This window comes from Balaenoptera borealis (genome assembly GCF_965194805.1).
Source record: "Balaenoptera borealis genome assembly, chromosome: 17".
Classification (NCBI taxonomy): domain Eukaryota; kingdom Metazoa; phylum Chordata; class Mammalia; order Artiodactyla; family Balaenopteridae; genus Balaenoptera; species Balaenoptera borealis.
The window spans coordinates 38,149,955-38,169,587 of NC_138876.1; the positions used below are offsets into that span (position 1 = coordinate 38,149,955).

Genomic DNA, 19,633 nt, shown 5'->3' on the forward strand with positions numbered 1-19,633 from the left:
TCTATTCGATGATTTGACATATCTCTCCATTTATTTAGGTCTTCTTTAATTTATTGCAGACATCTTTTGCCTTTGTCAATGTACATCTTTTGTCAAATTTATCCCTAATTTCTATATTTCTGATACTAGTGTAAAATGGTACTTTTTAAGTGTTTATTTCAGAGTTTTGTTGCCAGTATATAAAAATACAATCAAATAATTTTGTAAATTGAGTTTTTATCTTGCAACCTTGCTGAATTCATTAATTTTAGTAGCTTTTTTGAAGATTCTATTAGCTTTTCTACATATGCAATCACATAGTCTGTAAATAAAGACAGTTTTACCTTTTCCTTTCCAATCTGTATGACTTTCTAATTTCTTTTTATTTCATTATTGTATCAGTTAAAACATCCAGTCCAATGTTGAATGGAAGTGTGGCAGTGGACATACTTTCTTGTTCCTTATCTTAAAAGGAAAACACTTAGTCTTTTACTCTTGAGTATGATGTTAACCGTAGGTTTTTTCACAGGTGCTCTTTATCAGGTTGAGGAATTTCCCTTTATTTCTAGTTTATTGAGAGTTTTTATCATGAACAAATGTTGGGTATTGTCCAATGCTTTTTGGCATCTATTGAAATGATCCTATATATTTTCATTTTTTTAATCTGTTAATAGGGTGAATTGAATTATATTGATTTTTATTGAAGTATAGTTGATATTGTATAAGTTACAGGTGTACAATACAGTGATTCACAATTTTTTAAAAAATATTTTATTTATTTATTTATTTATGGCTGTGTTGGGTCTTCGTTTCTGTGCGAGGGCTTTCTCCAGTTGCGGCAAGTGGGGGCCATTCTTCATCGCGGTGCGCGGGCCTCTCACTATCGCGGCCTCTCTTGTTGCGGAGCACAGGCTCCAGACGCGCAGGCTCAGTAATTGTGGCTCACGGGCCTAGTCGCTCCGCGGCATGTGGGATCCTCCCAGACCAGGGCGCGAACCCGTGTCCCCTGTATTGGCAGGCAGACTCTCAACCACTGCGCCACCAGGGAAGCCCTACAATTTTTAAAGATTTTACTCTATAATTATTGTAAAATATTGGCTATATCCCCTGTGTTGTACAATATATCCTTGTAGTTCTGTGTGTGTGTGTGTAGTCTTTTTTTGTGGCGGCATTGGGTCTTCATTGCTACGCAAGGACTTTCTCTAGTTGCAGCGAGCTGGGGCTACTCTTCATTGAGGTGCACGGGCTTCTCATTGGGGTGGCTTCTCTTGTTGCGGAGCATGGGCTCTAGGTGTGCAGGCTTCAGTAGTTGTGGCACGTGGGCTCAGTAGTTGTGGCTCTCAGGCTCTAGAGCGCAGGCTCAGTAGTTGTGGCGCACGGGCTTAGTTGCTCCACAGCATGTGGGATCTTCCCAGACCAGGGATCGAACCCGTGTCCCCTGCATTGGCAGGCAGATTCTTAACCACTGTGCCACCAGGCAAGTCCACTGTAGCTTATTTCATACATAATAGTTTGTACCTCTTAATCTCCTACCCTTACTTACCCCTTCCCTTTCCCTCTCCCCACTGGTAACCACTAATTTGTTCTTTATACCTGTGAGTCTGTTTCTTTTTATTATATTCACTAGTTTGTTGTATTTTTTAGATTCCACATATCAGTGATAACATCCAGTATTTGTCTTTCTCTGTCTGACTTATTTCACTTAGCATAATAATACCCTCCAAGTCCATTCATGTTGCTGCAAATGGCAAAATTTAATTCTTTTTTATGGCTGAGTAGTATTCCATTGTATACATATATCACATCTTCTTTATGCATTCATCTGTTGATGGACACTTATGTTACTTCCATATCTTGGCAATTGTAAATGAGGCTGCTATGAACATTGGGGTGCATGTATCATGTTTTTGTTTCTTTCAAATATATACCCAGGAGTGGAATTGCTGGATCATACAGTAGTTCTTTTTTCAGTTTTTTGAGAAACCTCTATACTGTTTTCCACAGTGGCTACACCAACAGTGTATGAGGGTTCCCTTTTCACCACATCCTCGCCAACATTTGTTATTTGTGTTCTTTTTGATGATAGCCATTCTGACAGGGGTGAGGTGATATCTCACTGTGAATTTGATTTGCACTTCCCTGATGGTTAGCGATGTTGAGCTTCTTTTCTGTGCCTGTTGGGCATCTGCATGTTCTCTTTGGGAAAATGTCTGTTCAGGTCTTCTGCCTATTTTTCAATTGGGTTGTTGTTTGTTTGTTTTGATGTTGAGTTGTTTATATATTTTATATATTAACCCCTTATCGGTCATATCATTTGCAAATATTCTCATTCAGTAGGTTGGCTTTTTGTTTTGTCAATGGTTTCCTTTGCTGTGCAAAGCTTTTAAGTTTAATTAGGTCCCATATGCTTAGTTCTGCTTTTATTTCCTTTGTTTTAAGAGACAGATCCAAAAATATATTACTATGATATATGTCAAAGAGTGTTCTGCCTGTGTTTTCCTCTAGGAGTTTTGTGCTTTCTGATCTAACATTTAGGTCTTTAATCCATTTTGAGTTTATTTTTGTATACGGTGTTAGAAAATGTTCTAATTTCATTCTTTTCCATGTAGGTGTCCAGTTTTCCTAGCACCACTTATTGAAGAGACTGTCTTTTCTCCATTGTATATTCTTACCTCCTCCGTCATAGATTAATTGACCATAAGTGTGTGGGTTTATTTCTGGGCTCTCTATTCTGTTCCATTGATCTATGTGTCTGTTTCTGTGTCAGTACATACTGTTTTGATTACTGTAGCTTGGTAGCACAGTCTAAAGTCAGGGAGTGTGATTCCTCTACCTCTGTTCTTCTTTCTCAAGATTGTGTTGGCTATTTAGGATCTTTTGTGTTTCATACAAATTTTAAAGTTATTTGCTCTAGTTCTGTGAAAAATGCCATTGGTATTTTGATACGGATTGCACTGAATCTATAGATTGCCTTGGGTAGTATGGTCATTTTAACAATATTAATTCTTCTAATCCAAGAACACATATATTTTTCCATCTATTTGTGTCGTCTTCAATTTCTTTCATCAGTGCTTTATAGTTTTCCAAGTACAGGTCTTTTACCTTCTTAAGTAGGTTTATTCCTAGGTATTTTATTCTTTTTGGTGCAATGGTAAATGGGATTGTTCCCTTAATTTCTCTTTCTGATAGTTCATTGTTAGTGTATAGAAATGCAACAGATTTCTGTATATTAATTTTGTATCCTACAGGGCTTCTGGTGGCGCAGTGGTTAAGAATCTGCCTGCCAATGCAGGGGACATGGGTTCAAGACCTGGTCCGGGAAGATCCCACTTGCCACAGAGCAACTAAGCCTGTGTGCCACAACTACTGAGCCTGCGCTGTAGAGCCCGTGAGCCACAACTACTGAGCCCGTGTGCCACAAGTGCGGAAGCCCGCGTGCCTAGAGCCCGTGCTCCGCCACAAGAGAAGCCACTGCAATGAGAAGCCTGCGCACTGCAACAAAAGAGTAGCACCCACTCGCTGCAACTAGAGAAAGCCCGCTCACAGCAACGAAGACCCAACACAGCCAAAAAAAAAAAAAAAAAATTTTGTATCCTGCAACTTTACCGAATTCATTAACGAGCTTTAGTAGTTTTCTGGTAGTATCTTTAGGATTTTCTATGTATAGTATCATGTCATATATTGACTGATTTTTGAATGTTAAACCAACCTTGCGTTCTTGTGATAAATCCCATTTGGTCTTGATTACATTACATTACATATATGGATTCTATTTGATAAGTTTTTAATAATTTTTGCATTCACATTCAAAATGTTGGGTATAGCTTTCTTTTCCCTTTTTAATAATGTGACTGTTTTTCTGTCACATCAAAGGGGTCATGCCCTTTGATTAAACTCGAATATAAAAGCTCTTGGACTTCCCTGGCGGTCCAGTGGTTAAGACTCCATGTTTCCACTGCAGGAGGCACAGGTTCGATCCCTGGTCAGGGAAGATCCCATATGCCGCACAGTGTGGCCCCCCAAAAATAATAAATAAAATAAAAGCTATTAAATCTCTAGCTTGGGAAAATAATGTCAGGAACATATCTGAACAATGAAAGCTGTAAAATGCATTTGGTGTGTTTCTTGAGAGAGAAAAATTGAGAAAGCTGCACAAGAAAGTTACATTTTCTTGCCAAGTGAAGTTTTCTAAATGTTGCATTTTCATTATTCTTCCAGATAGATTAAATATTCCAGAAGGGAGGCAAAGAAAGGGAGAATTCCTTATTTTTAAAAAAAGAAAGAAAACAAGATAAAGTTCCTTCTTGTTAGTGGGAAAAGAATTCAAGGGGAGGGAAATGGTAGAGGGAAATAGACATGTGAAGATAGGCACACTTCATGAGGATCGCCTCCCCCCCCACGTTTTTAAATGGAGAAAGGGAAGAACATAAACTTCTATTGAGCCCTATGGGCTATGCACTATGGTAGTGCTTTTGCATATATCTTATATAATGGTTTTGGATGGGGAAGGCTTTTTGGAGGACAGAAGAATCCATAATGTTGCCTCCAGTACATTCCAAATTGCTCATGTGGGCAAAACTTTGAACATAAGATTATTTAATATGCTTGATCTGGTCTCTAAATGAAAGGGCACATTTTGAGACACTGACTAACTGGTGTCCAGAAGAGGGTTTCTGGACTGAAAAGACCCAAATCCAAGTCATCTAAAGATGTATTTGTGCCTCCCCTGAAAAAGAGAAAATTAATGGGGGGTAGGGGATTACACTCGTCAATAATCAAAGGGCTTTCTCTTTTTAGTTGGAAAAGGAAATAAACTTTTTGGTATACAGCTTCAGATGGCAAAAATAGGATCAAAGGTGGGAATTACAGAGAGTAGGACTTCAGCTCGACCACTGATCCAGGCTATCTGGAGGTGGGATACAGGTGCTTTGTAATGACCTGGTGTTCCAGATGGGTGATGATGGTTGGACATGCACCATCACTGTGGGACACCAGGAAGAAACAGAATTCCTGGGTTAAGTGGGAAAGAGAGCTAACAGTCTGATAGACAAGGTCTGTTTCCACTCGAAGAACCTATGAATCAGCTGTGTCTGCCTACTCTCTCCACACAGGCAGGGTTGGAATAGAATATGGTGGGTATAGTGTGTGTGTGTGTGTGTGTGTGTGTGTGTGTGTTTGAAGGCCATCACCTAAGAGTCCCTCTCACAATCATCCTGTACAATGACAATATCACAGGAGTTGGTAGTTAACTTGGGGGAACGACAATCATTTGAATGTTAGTCCTGGTGAATTAGTTCTGAGTCTCCCCTGGGAACAGTGAGCCTTTGAACCTGCCTGTCCTCGTGGGCTTGGAGGAGTGTCTCTGGCTGCAGGGTTGCCTTCCACCTCAAGGATCATGGGACAGTATCGAATGGTGAGTAAAAGCTGGGCCCATGCAGTCACACATAATAGGATTTGGGTTCTGGTTTGGTCTCATTACTAGCCACAGGACCTTGAGTAAATAGTCTAACCTTTTTTGGTACCTTATTTTCCTTGCCTGTAAAATGAGAATGCTAAACCTACCTGAAGAGCTCAATGTCAGAGTTAATGAGATGATGAGTATGAAGCACTCAGGAGAGCTCCTGGCGCATGGGAAACACTTAATGAGTGGCTATAGTTAGGCCAGACGTCCTGTGCGGCACACTGAGCTGGGCAGGGGCTGCAATCACTTTGGACCGTAACTACCTTGGCTGTTTATCCAATTTACTTCCATGCAAGAATGTAGCTCCAAGAGAGCAGAAACACGGCTGTTTTATTCACTCTTTGATTTCTAGTAATTTGTACGGGGCCTGGAACACCTTAAAGGTTCAAAACTGGAAATAGCTGTGTCTCATTCCCCTCCAGGCCCAGTGAGTCTCTCTCCATGTCTCACAGGGACAGGCCCCCGCGAGCGGCTCAGAACAGCCTCCCCTTGGCACAATTTTGCACTGTTCGCCAGACCAAGATCACGGCTCAGTAGCTGCAGCACACAGGCTCAGCAGCTGTGGCGCACAGGCTCAGTAGGTGTGGCGCACGGGCTTAGCTGCTCCGCGGCATGTGGGATCTTCCCAGACCGGGGATCGAACCCATGTCCCCTGCATTGGCTGGCGGATTCTTAACCACTGCGCCACCAGGGAAGTCCCCTGGGTGACTCTTAATTACTGATGCTTGAGAACCACTGCCTGGGTTCAGGGCCCTCTGACCCGGGCCTCCTTGCTCCTCCACCCAAATCAGTCTGTCTGAACCCAGGCAGTTTCTGCATCACGCTCTTTGCACCCACAGCCCGAGAACAGGAGGGAGCCAAGGCCAGACCGACCTTGGGAGAGCCTGGGGCCTCAGGACTTGAGGTGGGACCAGGCCGGGGGCTGGCAAACCTGCTGTGTGGGGAAGGCCCAGCTCATGACATCAAACTTTTTATTTTTTAGTTTCTGGTCTCGAAATTCCTCTGGATTGACTAAGCCAGACCATGGAAAGTGGACACCGGCAGATGCCCGGATCCCAGCGGATCACCGGGGCAGGTCGCAAGGAGAAGAACTTTTTGTGCTCTGGGGAAGGGAAGGGCAGGATGGGAGTTAGCAAGGTGGAGGGAGGCTGAGTGCTCTGCAGAGAAACTCTGAGTGGGAGGCTCCTGGAGAGGATGGGGCACGTCTAAGAAGATGTTTAGGTTGTTTGCTGAGCGCTATGTGAGGCGACCTTGCCTGGGCTCCCTCAGTCCTCCAGTAAATTCTATTAAACCCATGAGCATATGGTACGAGTGATTTTCTTTGTGGAAACTGAAGAAGAGTCAGAGGTTCAAGCGGAAGGCCAGGATGATTCAGGCTCCACACAACAAACAATCTGGCAACCTGGAGGAGCCGGAGAACACAGGGTCCCCCAGGACTTACATAGCCTGAGGGCTTTGGGCTTCTACAGGCCACAGAACCGCAGAAGTCGAGCAGATGTTCCCTAACCTTGGGGGTCAGGGGGCCCCTGGCCAACCACTCTCAACCCAAAGAAAAGTGAGAAGACAAAAGGAAAATGTGGTTTGGCTCCATAAACAGGATACTAATTATAGCCATTTGTGCAAACTGTTTTCCATTAGTGCTTAATTGCTTACCATGCAGTATAATAACAATTACGCATTGCATGACCTACATGTCAGATTAGCTGAGTTTTATTGGCCTCCATGTGGGCCAGTCTTCCTCATGTCTTGAGGAAGTCTGGTTGTCTGTGGGCTAACACAGTGGCTTTATTTATAACTTGAAAAAAAATTACAGGCACAACACTCAGTGTATGGGTAATTCTCTCCTCTAAGAGGCGGATTACCTCATGTGCCTCAAATGTCAGTATGTTGCCTAGTTTTGGGGCTTGGCCAAAAAAAGAGAATGTGCATTCTATTAACACTATATCTGTCTGTCCTTTTCTATTTAGGAGACCTATAAAGCATCCCTCACCAAAGCAATGAGGTCCCCGCACACCTCTAAAACAGAACTTGAATAATCATTCCCAGCCAATGTTAGTAGCTCATCCTAAATCCACACTTCAGGGAAGAGAATAAAATACAGAAACAATTCCTCAGGGCACAGTCAATAGAGACAGCGGATGAAAAGGCTCTTCAGCGGTTCCCCCCTAAAGAACAGCTTGGAAGTAAAGGACAGCAGCTCACGAATTCAACGAGGCTATTTCTTTTTTTTTTTTTTTTCTACCTACTTCAGCACCGAATTATACTGAAGCCAATCTTTGACATCATATCATTTTACTTGTAAATATCTCAGTGTATAAAAAGGTGATTTGGGGTGATGGGTCTTAATCAATTAAATTTTCTGATTTAGCATTATCAGAATATCTTTGTAAAATACTTGACCTCAGCAAAATGACTTCAAGGAGGCTATTTCTAAGAAGGAGCCTCCAACGATCTTCCAAACTCTTCCTGATGGCCTACTGTGTGCCTGGCTCTGGCCTCAGCGCTGTGAAGGCAGAGTGGGGGCCAGGGGTCAACACAAAATGCACGAGTTACAAAACCTCGTTTCTGTCCTTAGGGAAACGATGACTTGGTTGGGGGAGGGACCACAGATGAATTACATGGGCCCAGATAAAAGAGGAGAGAGTGGGAGAGCAGAGGAGGACAGAACAAATATATCAGCAAAGCAATCTTACTTCTGCAAGTCGTCTGGTCCGAGTTGAGGATGTAGCCTTGTTTGCACCTGCAGACATACGAGCCAGGAGTATTGATGCAGAAGTGAGCGCAGTGATGCTCCAGGATGCTGCACATGTGGACCGCTGAAAGGGAAGACACGGCAAGTTAAGGCAACGATGATGCCTTCTCTAACTGCATCCCCCTCGCAAACATTCATCCAGGATCTACGCTGTGAAGGAACGAGCAGGACTCAAAGAGAAACAAGCTGAAGTCCCTCCCCTCAACGGGTAGCCTCTGGTAGGACAAGACAGTTCTACATAAATGCCCTCAGCAATATACAGATAGAGGGCCACAGAGGGTCAAAGGGAAATGATGTTAGGCTGAGCCATACGAGATTCCTGATATCCAACTAAAAACAGGTCAAAAACGACCTGCAAAAACAGCAATTTCACAGTGCAATTAATATTATCCAGTCGGTGGGCAGAGGGATCAGAAAGTTTGCTGATACCAGGAGTGGCTCTGACTAACGTGTGGACTTGGTAGGCCGCAGCGGGTTTGGAGGAAAAGCTATTAGTTAAATGAGGATGTGGTAAAGAATCAACGGTTTCTCAGGATCATAAATCCCAAGAGTAATGTAATTTTTAAAAAATTATTAATTCATTTATTTATTTTTGGCTGTGTTGGGTCTTCGTTTCTGTGCAAGGGCTTTCTCTAGTTGCGGCAAGCGGGGGCCACTCTTCATCGCGGTGCACGGGCCTCTCGCTATCGCGGCCTCTCTTGCTGCGGAGCACAGGCTCCAGACGTGCAGGCTCAGTAGTTGTGGCTCACGGGCCCAGCTGCTCCGCGGCATGTGGGATCTTCCCAGACCAGGGCTCGAACCCATGTCACCTGCATTGGCAGACGGACTCTCAACCACTGCACCACCAGGGAAGCCCCCAATGTAATTTTTTAATAGGCAAAAGTATTATAAAAATTTCTGGAGTTAAAAAATGCACTCACATGTTTCCATAATCTTTATGTCTCTATTTAAAATATTTCTGGATGGACCTAGAGTCTGTCATACAGAGTGAAGTAAGTCAGAAAGAGAAAAACAAATACCGTATGCTAACACATACATATGGAATCTAAAAAAAAAAAAAAAGGTTCTGAAGAACCTAGGGGCAGGACAGGAATAAAGACGCAGATATAGAGAATGGACTTGAGGACCTGGGGAGGGGGAAGGGTAAGCTGGGACGAAGTGAGAGAGTGGCATAGACATATATACACTACCAAATGTAAAATAGATAGCTAGTGGGAAGCAGCCGCATAGCACAGGGAGATCAGCTCGGTCCTTTGTGACCGCCTAGAGGGGTGGGGTAGGGAGGGTAGGAGGGAGACACAAGAGGGAAGAGATATGGGGTTATATGTATATGTATAGCTGATTCACTTTGTTATAAAGCAGAAACTAACACAACATTGTAAAGCAATTATACTCCAATAAAGATGTTAAAAAAAAAAATTTCTGGGACTTCCCTGGTGGTCCAGTGTTAAAGAATCCACCTTACAATGCAGGAGACGTGGGTTCGATCCCTGATCAGGGAACTAAGATCCCACATGCCGCGGGACAACTAGAGCCCGCGTGCCGCAAACTACAGAGCCCACGCGCCCTGGAACCTGCGCACCACAACTAGAGAAGAGAAAACCTGCACACCACAACTAGAGAGAAGCCGGCTCACCACAACGAAAGATCCTGCATGCCTCAACGAAAATCCCGAGTGCCGCAACTAAGACCCGATGCAGCCAAAAATAAGTTAAATTTTATAAATAATAATAATGGGGACTTCCCTGGTGGCGCAGTGGTTAAGAATCTATCTGCCAATGCAGGGGACATGGGTTCGAGCCCTGGTCCGGGAAGATCCCACATGCTGTGGAGCAACTAAGCCCGTGAGCCACAACTACTGAGCCCGCGTGCCACAACTACTGAAGCCCGCACGCCTACCGCCCGTGCTCTGCAACAAGAGAAGCCACCGTAATGAGAAGCCCATGCACCACAACGAAGAGTAGCCCCCGCTCACCACAGCTAGAGAAAGCCCACGCACAGCAGTGAAGACCCAACACAGCCAAAAATAAATAAATTAATTAAAAATAATAAATAAATAATATATTTCTGCGTTTAGTTTCTGAAGTACCTCGGCTTTCAGATATATTGATCCTTGCATAAGTCTGTTGGAGCTCATGAAAATTCTTATTGTTTTTTACATCTTAATTTATGACTTTATTCCATATAATTCAACCTGAACATATTTAAAATTAACAAGCATCAGCATAAGCAGAGTACAATTTATGCAAGTGTTGTCATAAACAAAAAGGATGTCCATATGTAGAAATATATTTTTATAAAGCTAAAACAGAAGAGGCTTTCAAAAGCTAAGAACAATCCCCTCACTCCAGTGCTTAGGAAAACTCAGCTACTGATGAAATCGATGGCATATCTTAAGTATATGTCCCTTTACTTCAAAGTAAGAAACATGGTGGGCAGTAAGTGAAAGTGAAACTTTTTTTTTTTTTTAATATTTTTATTTATGTATTTATTTGGCTGTGCTGGGTCTTAGTTGCGGCATGCGAATTCTTTTTTTTTTTTTTAATTTTATTTATTTATTTATTTGTTTATTTATTTATGGCTGTGTTGGGTCTTCGTTTCTGTGCGAGGGCTTTCTCTAGTTGTGGCAAGTGGAGGCCACTCACTATTGTGGCCTCTCTTGCTGCGGAGCACAGGCTCCAGACTCTCAGGCTCAGCAATTGTGGCTCACGGGCCTAGTTGCTCCGCGGCATGTGGGATCTTCCCAGACCAGGGCTTGAACCCGTGTCCCCTGCACTGGCAGGCAGATTCTCAACTACTGCGCCACCAGGGAAGCCCGAAAGTAAAACTTTTTAATTTCATAATACAATTTAGAATGATTGTTCTGAGTTTACGATTGACTGTGTTTTAATTCCTGTTAGGATACAGATAATGTTAGGAAAGTTCATAGATTAAATCCAATCAGTCATTTTTACTTCAGAGTGAAAGAAATATGTTTTTGTGACCATGGGCAATTTTCTTAACTTCTTTCTATTAAATGGGAGTAAAAATAGTACCAACCTCATAAGGGCCTTGTAAGGGTTACAAATAATTAAGATGGTAAAGTGCTTAAAACATAGCACAGGGGAATGCTTGATATGCGTTAACTGTATGTAGCAAAGGAGAAGCATGGTGGACTTTTGTTTTATTTTACATACCTGGGTTCATCCTATATATATTCATCTTCACCTTGGTTTTTCACTCAGCATTAATAACAGATTCTATCTCTATTGATATATACTATCTTTCATGGAACCTAAGATGCACCCAATTTCCGAGATGTTAAAGTGTGAGGACACATACATTGATCCTCAGTATTCACAGATTCCACATTTGAGAATTTGCCTACTTGCAAACGTTTATTTGTTACCCTAAAATCAATACTCAGAGTGCTTTCATCATCATTCGTGGACGCACTCAGAGCGATGAAAAATTTAGGTCGCCAGCTGAGGTTGAACAAGACGATGCTCTCTCTGCATTCTTGTTTCTGCTCTCAGACTGTGAATGAGTATCCTTTTCAAGTGCCACACTGTTTGCATTTTTGTGCTTTTTTGTTGATGATGTTGCTGTTTCAAATGGCCCCAAGTGTAGTGCTGAAGTGTTGGTGTTTGCTGAAGTGAAGTGTGTCTGGTGTTCCTAAGTGCAAGGAGGCTATGATGTGCCTTATGGAGAAAATGTGTGTTTGATAAATTTCATTCGGGCAAGAGTGATAGTGCTGTTGGCTGTGAATTCAATGTTAATGAATCAACAGTATATAAATAAGGTGTCTTTACACAGAAACACACATAAAACAAGATTATGTATTGATCAGTTGACAACAGTGTTGGACCAGAGGCTCCGAGGAACCTAAATCTGTATTTCCCCTAGGAGCTGTGGTTCAGTACTTGCTACTTCAGTCAGCGTTCACCATGACGTTATAGAACATAATTACCAAGAACAATGAGAATCAACTGTACACCTTAGCTTTGATCAAATACATTTGATCTAGTTCATTCCTTTTAATTGCTTTATCCATTGGTCATATGACTAGTCCTCATTATATTTAGCCATTTCCCCACCAGTCCACAGTTTCGCTTTCCCAATGCTGTGATGAACCGTCTTAAACACATCTCCTTGAGCACATGTGCAGTTGTTTCTCTAGGACCGGGTCCTACTTTATTTTTTTTTTTTGGCTGCGTTGGGTCTTCATTGCTGCGCAAGGGCTTTCTCTAGTTGTGGCGAGCGGGGTCTACTCTGCATTGCGGTGCACGGGCTTCTTATTGTGGTGGCTTCTCTTGTTGTGGATCAGTGGCTCTAGGCGCGCGGGCTTCAGTAGTTGCAGCACGCAGGCTCAGTAGTTGTGGCGCACGGGTTTAGTTGCTCCGCAGCATGTGGGATGTTCCCAGACCAGGGCTCGAACCCATGTCCCCTGCATTGGCAGGCAGATTCTTAACCATTGCGCCACAGGGAAGTTCCTGGGTCCTACTTTAAATAGATATCACCTCACTGTCTTGCAAGGTAGTTTATACCAGCAATGCATGAGAGTAATGATGCTCACCTCCTCAAAACTTCAGCACTCAGGATTATCAAACGTTAAGATTTTGACCGTGTTAAGAGGGAAAAATCATTATCCTGTTTTTAATTTGCATTTGCTTTGCACCCTGGAAGGCTCTCTTCTTTTCCTAGGCTGCTGGAGTCAAATTACCCACGGGCATAGAGGCGTTCTTATGCAACTCCCCGCATGTCACTATTTTCCTCCATAATGAAGAAAATCTAAAGTCTAGACAACTGGCAACACAGCCGTTATCCACTGGTATGAGGCCCAAGTGATGACCCTGCTGCCTGACTTCTCACCGAGACCCTGACAGATAATTATTTTGACAGGAGATGTGAGGCAGAGGAAATACCTGCTGGGCAGCAGACAGCGCAGTGGTGATGAGAAAGGCTTCTGGAAATAAGACTACAGCTGAGCTTCACCATGACCTTGTATGAATTACTTAATTACTCTGAACTCCACTTTCTTCACCTGTCAAATAGGGAAATTAAAAGAACTATTGCATAGGGTTTTGGAGTGACAGCTTGTTACTAAGGCTTGTCTTGGCCATGTACCATAAAAGAAATTGGACCCAGGAGACTGCCCCACGTACCACAAAAGAAACTGAAACCAGAAACCTGGTGTAATGGAAAGAGAACTGGGTCAGAAGCCAGAAGACAGGTGCTCTAGTTCCCCTCTGCCTCGAACAAGTGAGGGAAGTTCATGTAAGTTGCGTAGCTCTTTTTGGCTTATTTCTTTACCTGTAGAATCAAGGCATGTATGATGTCCAGGGACCTTCAGTACAGACACTGAATTATTTTCTAGAAGCTGCCTTCCTTCTCATTCCAAATGCGTGCTGACTGGGGGAGCGGCTGTGTTGGTGTGAGGTAGCCCCTCTCCTGGCCACTGTTGGGTGTTCAGGGTCTGACAGTCAAGAGTCTTTTCTTGGCATTTAGCCACTAGAATTGAGGAAAAGGGGGTTTATACCGAGGGCAAGCATATCTGGGGGCTGACAGGGTGCATGCTCTCTGCCCATGGACCAGAGACGTCCAAGGGGAAGCAGAGTAGGGGTGGAGAGAAAGCAAAGCTGTCATTCACTGTGCGTCTCCTTATTTCCATGAGTAATATAACACAATCCGCCCTTCTAAAGCTAGTTCAAGTTGAATTTCTATTACTTTCAACCAAAAGAATCCCAAACATTTTTACTAAGGTAGTATAAAAGTTTTCCACCTGTAAAATTCTACAGATGAGGAATCGGTGATACTAAGAGCATCTGGCCCTAATGCCTTGCCCTCCCGTGGGGCAGGCCTTTGTGATGTGACTGAAGGGGGCACAAGAGTCCTGCCTCCTACGGCAGGTGGTCTCACACCTCAGAAGGCCTTGTAGGTTGAAGCTGGGTCAAGGCTTTGCATTCAGCGGGAGAAATCACTAATCAGCAGACTAAGTCTTAGGCAGGATTGGATTTTTAACCAGGCGATCTGAATGTTCATAAGTGTTTATTAATGACTGTGTGATTGACTAAAGGAATGATCAAAGGAGTGGTGGGCTGACTGGGGGTCTTGAAAGGAACAATTACTGGGTACGGAAAGTCAAGGCCTGTGGAAGTCCATCTGGCCTCCCACTTAGCAACAGGGCCTTGAAGGGCTGCAGTAAGTGTGTACTTTACCCAGGCTGGTTGATGGGAGGTGTGTCTTAGGAACACTGTTAGGGCCTTCAATAGTGCCTGATAAAGCAGATACCAAGAGGTTAAGTAAAAGCAGCCCTGGGAATTCCCTGGCGGTCCAGTGGTTAGGACTCTGCGCTTTCACTGCCGAGGGCGAGGGTTCAATCCCTGGTGGGGGAACTAGGATCTTGCAAGTTGCTTGGTGCGGCCAAAAAAAAAAAAAAAAAAGGCAGCCCTGCCCAGGTTGCAAGTCATCAGAAGGCTCAGAATAGACATGCATTTTTCAGCCCCTAGATTCAGTGTCCTCTCTCACTGGGTGGCAGAAATGGTGGGCCCCAGGATGGGTAGGTTTTGGTCATCTTGTAGACAGGGCCTCATTCACAGGAGGCCTCTAAGATTCTCTTGGAGGTCTTGGAGCGGCCTGAGAATGCAACCTCAGGAGCTCCCCTGCCCCCAGCTGTGGCTGGTGCGGGAATTCACTGCCTGTGGGTACAAAGCCACCCCTGTGCCTGAGTTCACGTCCACACAGCCAGTGAGCACAAGAGCCTACTCTCTTCCTAACTGTACGATAAAGGTTCCTGTCTTGATCACTCCTGGAAATACCCTGTCCCCACCGATCCACCGATCCAGCGGCGGTTTTCGGTTCTGCCCAAAAGCACACAAGCCTCCGCTCAGTTTCCCTCTGAAATCCCTTCTCTAGGTGCACTTTGACCTCCACATCCCTGCCTAGCCTCTCATCAGCATTTCTCAAGCTGTGGGTTGTATCTCCTTAGCAGGTCACGAAATTAACAGAGACTCTGGACTCATTTTTTTGTTTTTGTTTTTAAATGAAATAGAAAAAAACTATTAAACATATCATTCTTTTCCCGGCTTACTGCAATCGCCCTCCCTACACATCTCTAGCCGGTAAACTCCTACTCTCCTTTTTTTTTTTTTTAAGATTTATTTATTATATATTTATTTAATTTATTTTTGGCTGCGTCGGGTCTTAGTTGCAGCATGCGGGATCTTCGTTGAGGCACGCGGGATCTTTTCGTTGCGGCGTGCGGGCTTCTCTCTAGTTGTGGCGTGCGGGTTTTCTCTTGCTTAGATGTGGCGCGCAGGCTCCAGGGCACGTGGGCTCTGTACTTTGCGGCACGCAGGTTCTCTAGTTGAGGCACGCGAGCTCAGTAGTTAGGCACACAGGCTTAGCTGCTCCACGGCATGTGGGATCTTAGTTCCCTGACCAGGGATCGAACCCGCATCCCCTGCATTGTAAGGAGGATTCTTTACCACTGGGCCACCAGGGAAGTACCCCCTACTCCTCTTTCAAGTCTGTGTAGCACATAGTAGTTAAGATGTAGGTTCTGAGCCAGAATGCCTGGGTTCACACCTCAACTCTGCCACTTTGTGCTATGTGACCTTGGACAAGTTACTGAACTCCTCTGGGTCTCTATTTCCTCTTCTGTAAAATGGGAATTATAGGAGCACCTACTTCACAGGTTTGTTGTGAGAATAAAATGAGTTAACATACACTAATAGCGCAAAACAGCAATGCACATATTAATATCAATAAGTGTTAGGTATAATCATTACTATCTCTTTAAAGCTCTCCTGGACTCCCTAGGCAGACCCTGGCATTCTTTGATCAGAGGGCCCCCAGTGCCAGGTGACTTCCCAAGGCCTCTGAAGTGCATACTTCATATAGCCAACATCCCATTTCTCTGGGATGAGAGCGTCTTCCCACCAGCCTGAAACCCTCAGACCTGGCAGGTGGAGGGTAAGAGTTCTGAAGCCAGAGAGACTCCAACTCTGCCACCTGGAGCCACTTGTCCTTTCTAAGCCCCAGTTTCTACTTCTGTAAAATGGGGTAATAATAGTACCTGCTTCACAGGGCTGTTATAAGTATTCAATGAAATAACATATTGGAAAGTACCTAGCCCAGGACAAAATTGGCTGTTATTCTCAGAGTGTAGCTCAATAAATGTTTAAGGAACAAATGAGACTTCCAAAACCCAAGAGAACTGCCATCTGCAACATGGTAGACGCTGTTGTCTGAGGATTGGAGGGCAGGTCAAAGCTGAGGCCATCTGCCTACCCTGCTGGTCCTTCGTGTGTTTGACTGTAATCATACACAACATGGTGCACACTGAATGGGGCTCTACAGTTTATAACGCCTGTTCACACATCTAGTCTCCGCAGGTAAAATCCCCAGTTTACAGATGTGCTCAGCACCTATACAGCTGGCAGGTGGGGTCATTGAAATCTCAGTCTGTCCCTCCCCATCGCAAAGGCTTCCCATCAAACTCCGAGGTGAATATCAGCCTCAGAGCTGGTGTGCCTAGCATGGTTGGACTGCGGAGGCTGTCTGCAGAAAACCGTTTACCTTAAAAGAGGAATTTCTATCTCCCAATGCGAAGAGGAATGAAATGAGCAGGAGGTTTGGAAGTAGAATCCACCATCTCCTGGCTGCTTGGGAATTCACTTAACAAGTTTACAGTCCTGTGAAAGGGAGGGATAGCATCGTGCTGCCTCCCCAGATTTTCGTGAGGATAAAGTGCGAAAACACAAGAGAAAGTGCTTTGTAAATGTTAGTTATTGCGATCCTTACTGCACGGTTGATGAAGAGGCCCCGGGGCCTCCTTCACCTTTCAAGACAGTTGACAAGTCTGCTCAGCGGAGCCCTGCAATGAGGAGAGACAGGAGCTGGTCTTCTGTGGGGTAGGAAGGGGGATTCAGTTCCCGGGCCCTAACAAATGAATGAATGAATGGCACAATACTGATGTTTTCTTAGAGCTTCAAGATTACAGAAACGGGAGTAGCCAAACTGCCTTTTAATTTTGCTGCCAGGCCATAAAGCACAGAGAAGCTTCTTCTACGAACAAGTCCACATCCTCAGCCTCATATTACCTTTCCCTTTGCTGAGCAATTCAGAGAGCTTATAAAAGAACTCATCCATTAACATTTTTCCAAGACAACTGAATAAACACGTCAAAACTGTTACAGAACCAATTTCTTTTTTTAATGTTTCCAGGAAAGGGGGAATATAAATTCTGCAGAAGTCATTTAAAGTCATAAAACCTTAAAAATGTTTGCAGTGCATTCTACTGGCTGAAGTTTTCCAGGTGACTCAGGCCACGGCACGCCACAGAGACCCAGCCCCTCTGCGGCGCCAGGGAAATGGCACTTCTGAATGTTTTCCAAGTGACACTGCAGAGCAAAAGCTTCTTTTTCCTTCATGGCCTTGATTTTTTTAAGTAAAACTTTTGATTTTGGAGTCAAGAATTCATGGGGTCTCTGCTTTTTGAAGTTAGTTTTCAGCAGAGAATTTTTTAAAAAGACGTCAAAAGCACACCGTACTTCCTTCCTGAGGCTTTGACAGGGTCGGGGGAGGTTGGTGGTTGGGGGGTCTTTCTAGGCCTTGTCACATTCTGAGAACTGGTCTAAAGGTTCCTGCTCCCGGTGAGGTGGAGATGAGTCTGGTCCTTCAGGTCATTCTCCATGCAGACTCCAGGGAAATACTAGTCATTTCAGAATAGATACTTGCTTTTGTTTTCCCATCGAAGAAGCATGGCAGTTGGAGGGGACAGGGACCAATGCGGGTGGGCAAAGCTGGACTGGACACTGTTTACCAGGTCAGGAGGCTTGTTTCCCATTTCCAGGGACTAGTGTGGAGCCTGGGTTGGCAGCCTGGCGCCCTGCCCTTCTGGAGGAGAAAAGGACGAGAAGACGGTGGCAGAAGCAGGAAACTGGGGAGAGGGCAAGTTGACCTGCTGGGAAAGCTGAGGCAGGAGCTCGGCTTGGAGGTAGCTGGGAGGAGTCTGGCAAGAAAGGGTGAAAGAAGCCTTGGGGAGGGAAGGGTGAGAAAGCAAGACGGCGAAGAAGACCCTTAAAGCAGAAGAATGCAGCTCAAGGACTTGGGGAGGCATGTCCTTGCAGAAGGAGTCGGGAGGCACCTGCCATCCTACCAGGTGGGAAGGTACCAGGAGCACATCTTGGTCTTCCCCGTACACTGGGCTGCTTTCTGGGTTGAGAAAACATCCACTGCTAGCACCACCATGGGGCAAAAATGCTCAGTATTCCACACCATCCAAGGAGAAGTTATGTTATTATTTTTGCCCTCCCATTCCCATGCTTACCACAACTCATGAATTCCAACCTAGGGAATGCCAGGGCAAGCCAATGTGCTGGAGAAAAACTTCACCTATCTACTGTTACTCATTCTGCAGTTTGAGCGTAAATGTCCCTTCCTCAGGGAAATCTCCCTGAGCCCCCTGGCCTAGGTCAGGTCCTGTCCTGAATTCTTCCTCCGTTACACTGTTACAACTGCAGTTACTTACTTATTTGTATAATTGCATCCTTAATATGTCTCCTTGGCCACAGCGTGAGCCCCAAGAGAGCACCGTGTCTACCTTGGCCTTTGCTAAACACCCCTTGCCAGCCCGGTACCCGGGACCAGGTTAGCACAGAATGAACACTGGAAGATGAATGAACTCATCCTAATGATTCCCTGAGAAGAGCCCCAGAGAAACAGGACTTACTGCACAACTTGTTCTGGAACACTGAGGTCAGCGACTCAATCTGGCTGAAGTTGGCCACCAGGAAGACGTGGTCCTCGTGCGGCTCGCTCCCGATGGCCTTCAGCGTGTTGAGGTCCACTTGGCCCACGCCGATGGCAAAGATCAGGATGCCTGTGTCCCGGGCCTTTGCAGCCACCTCGGCCACCGAGTCCTGGGGCCTCCCATCGGTCACAATCATTATGACCCGCGGCACGTTCTCCCTCAGTGGCCGGGCACCCTCTGCTTCTGAGAATGCGATGTTCAGGGCGTACTGGATGGCCAGCCCCGTCATGGTGCCCGTGGACAGATGCCGCATCCTCTTGACGGCGTGCTCCACCTCGGACTTCCTCTTGAAGGTCTTGAGGGAGAACTCGTTCTTGACGGTGCTGCCATATTGGAGCAGGCCCACCCGGGTGACGTCAGGGCCAATGTCCAAGAACTGCAAGATGTCCACGATGAACTCCTTGACCTTTGCATAGTCGTGGGTGTTGACGCTGCGGGAACTGTCAATGATGAAGACCACGTCTGCCCGCTTGTTCTCACAGGAGCTCTCTGGGGAAAGAGGGGAGGGCAAACGCATCAGAAGAGTGTTAAGCATAAATACACACTACTATATATAAAATAGATAACCAACAAGGACCCACTGTATAGCACAGGGAACTCTACTCAATATTGTGTAATAACGTATAAGGGAAGAGAATCTGAAGAA

At 44.8% G+C, this 19,633-nt stretch overlaps 1 protein-coding gene across 5 annotated transcripts in view; it reads right to left on the bottom strand.

The window, feature by feature from the left end:
* MATN2 (matrilin 2) overlaps positions 1–19,633 on the bottom strand; it is a 161,428-nt gene that overhangs the window by 81,859 nt on the left and 59,936 nt on the right. For all 5 annotated transcript variants that reach the window (XM_082364257.1, XM_082364256.1, XM_082364258.1 and 2 more), the window contains exons 3-4: positions 18,907–19,476; positions 8,134–8,256 (exon numbers count right to left, since the gene is read on the bottom strand). In XM_082364257.1, coding sequence (XP_082220383.1) covers positions 8,134–8,256; positions 18,907–19,476 — 693 coding nt within the window. The remainder of the gene's footprint in view (positions 1–8,133; positions 8,257–18,906; positions 19,477–19,633) is intronic.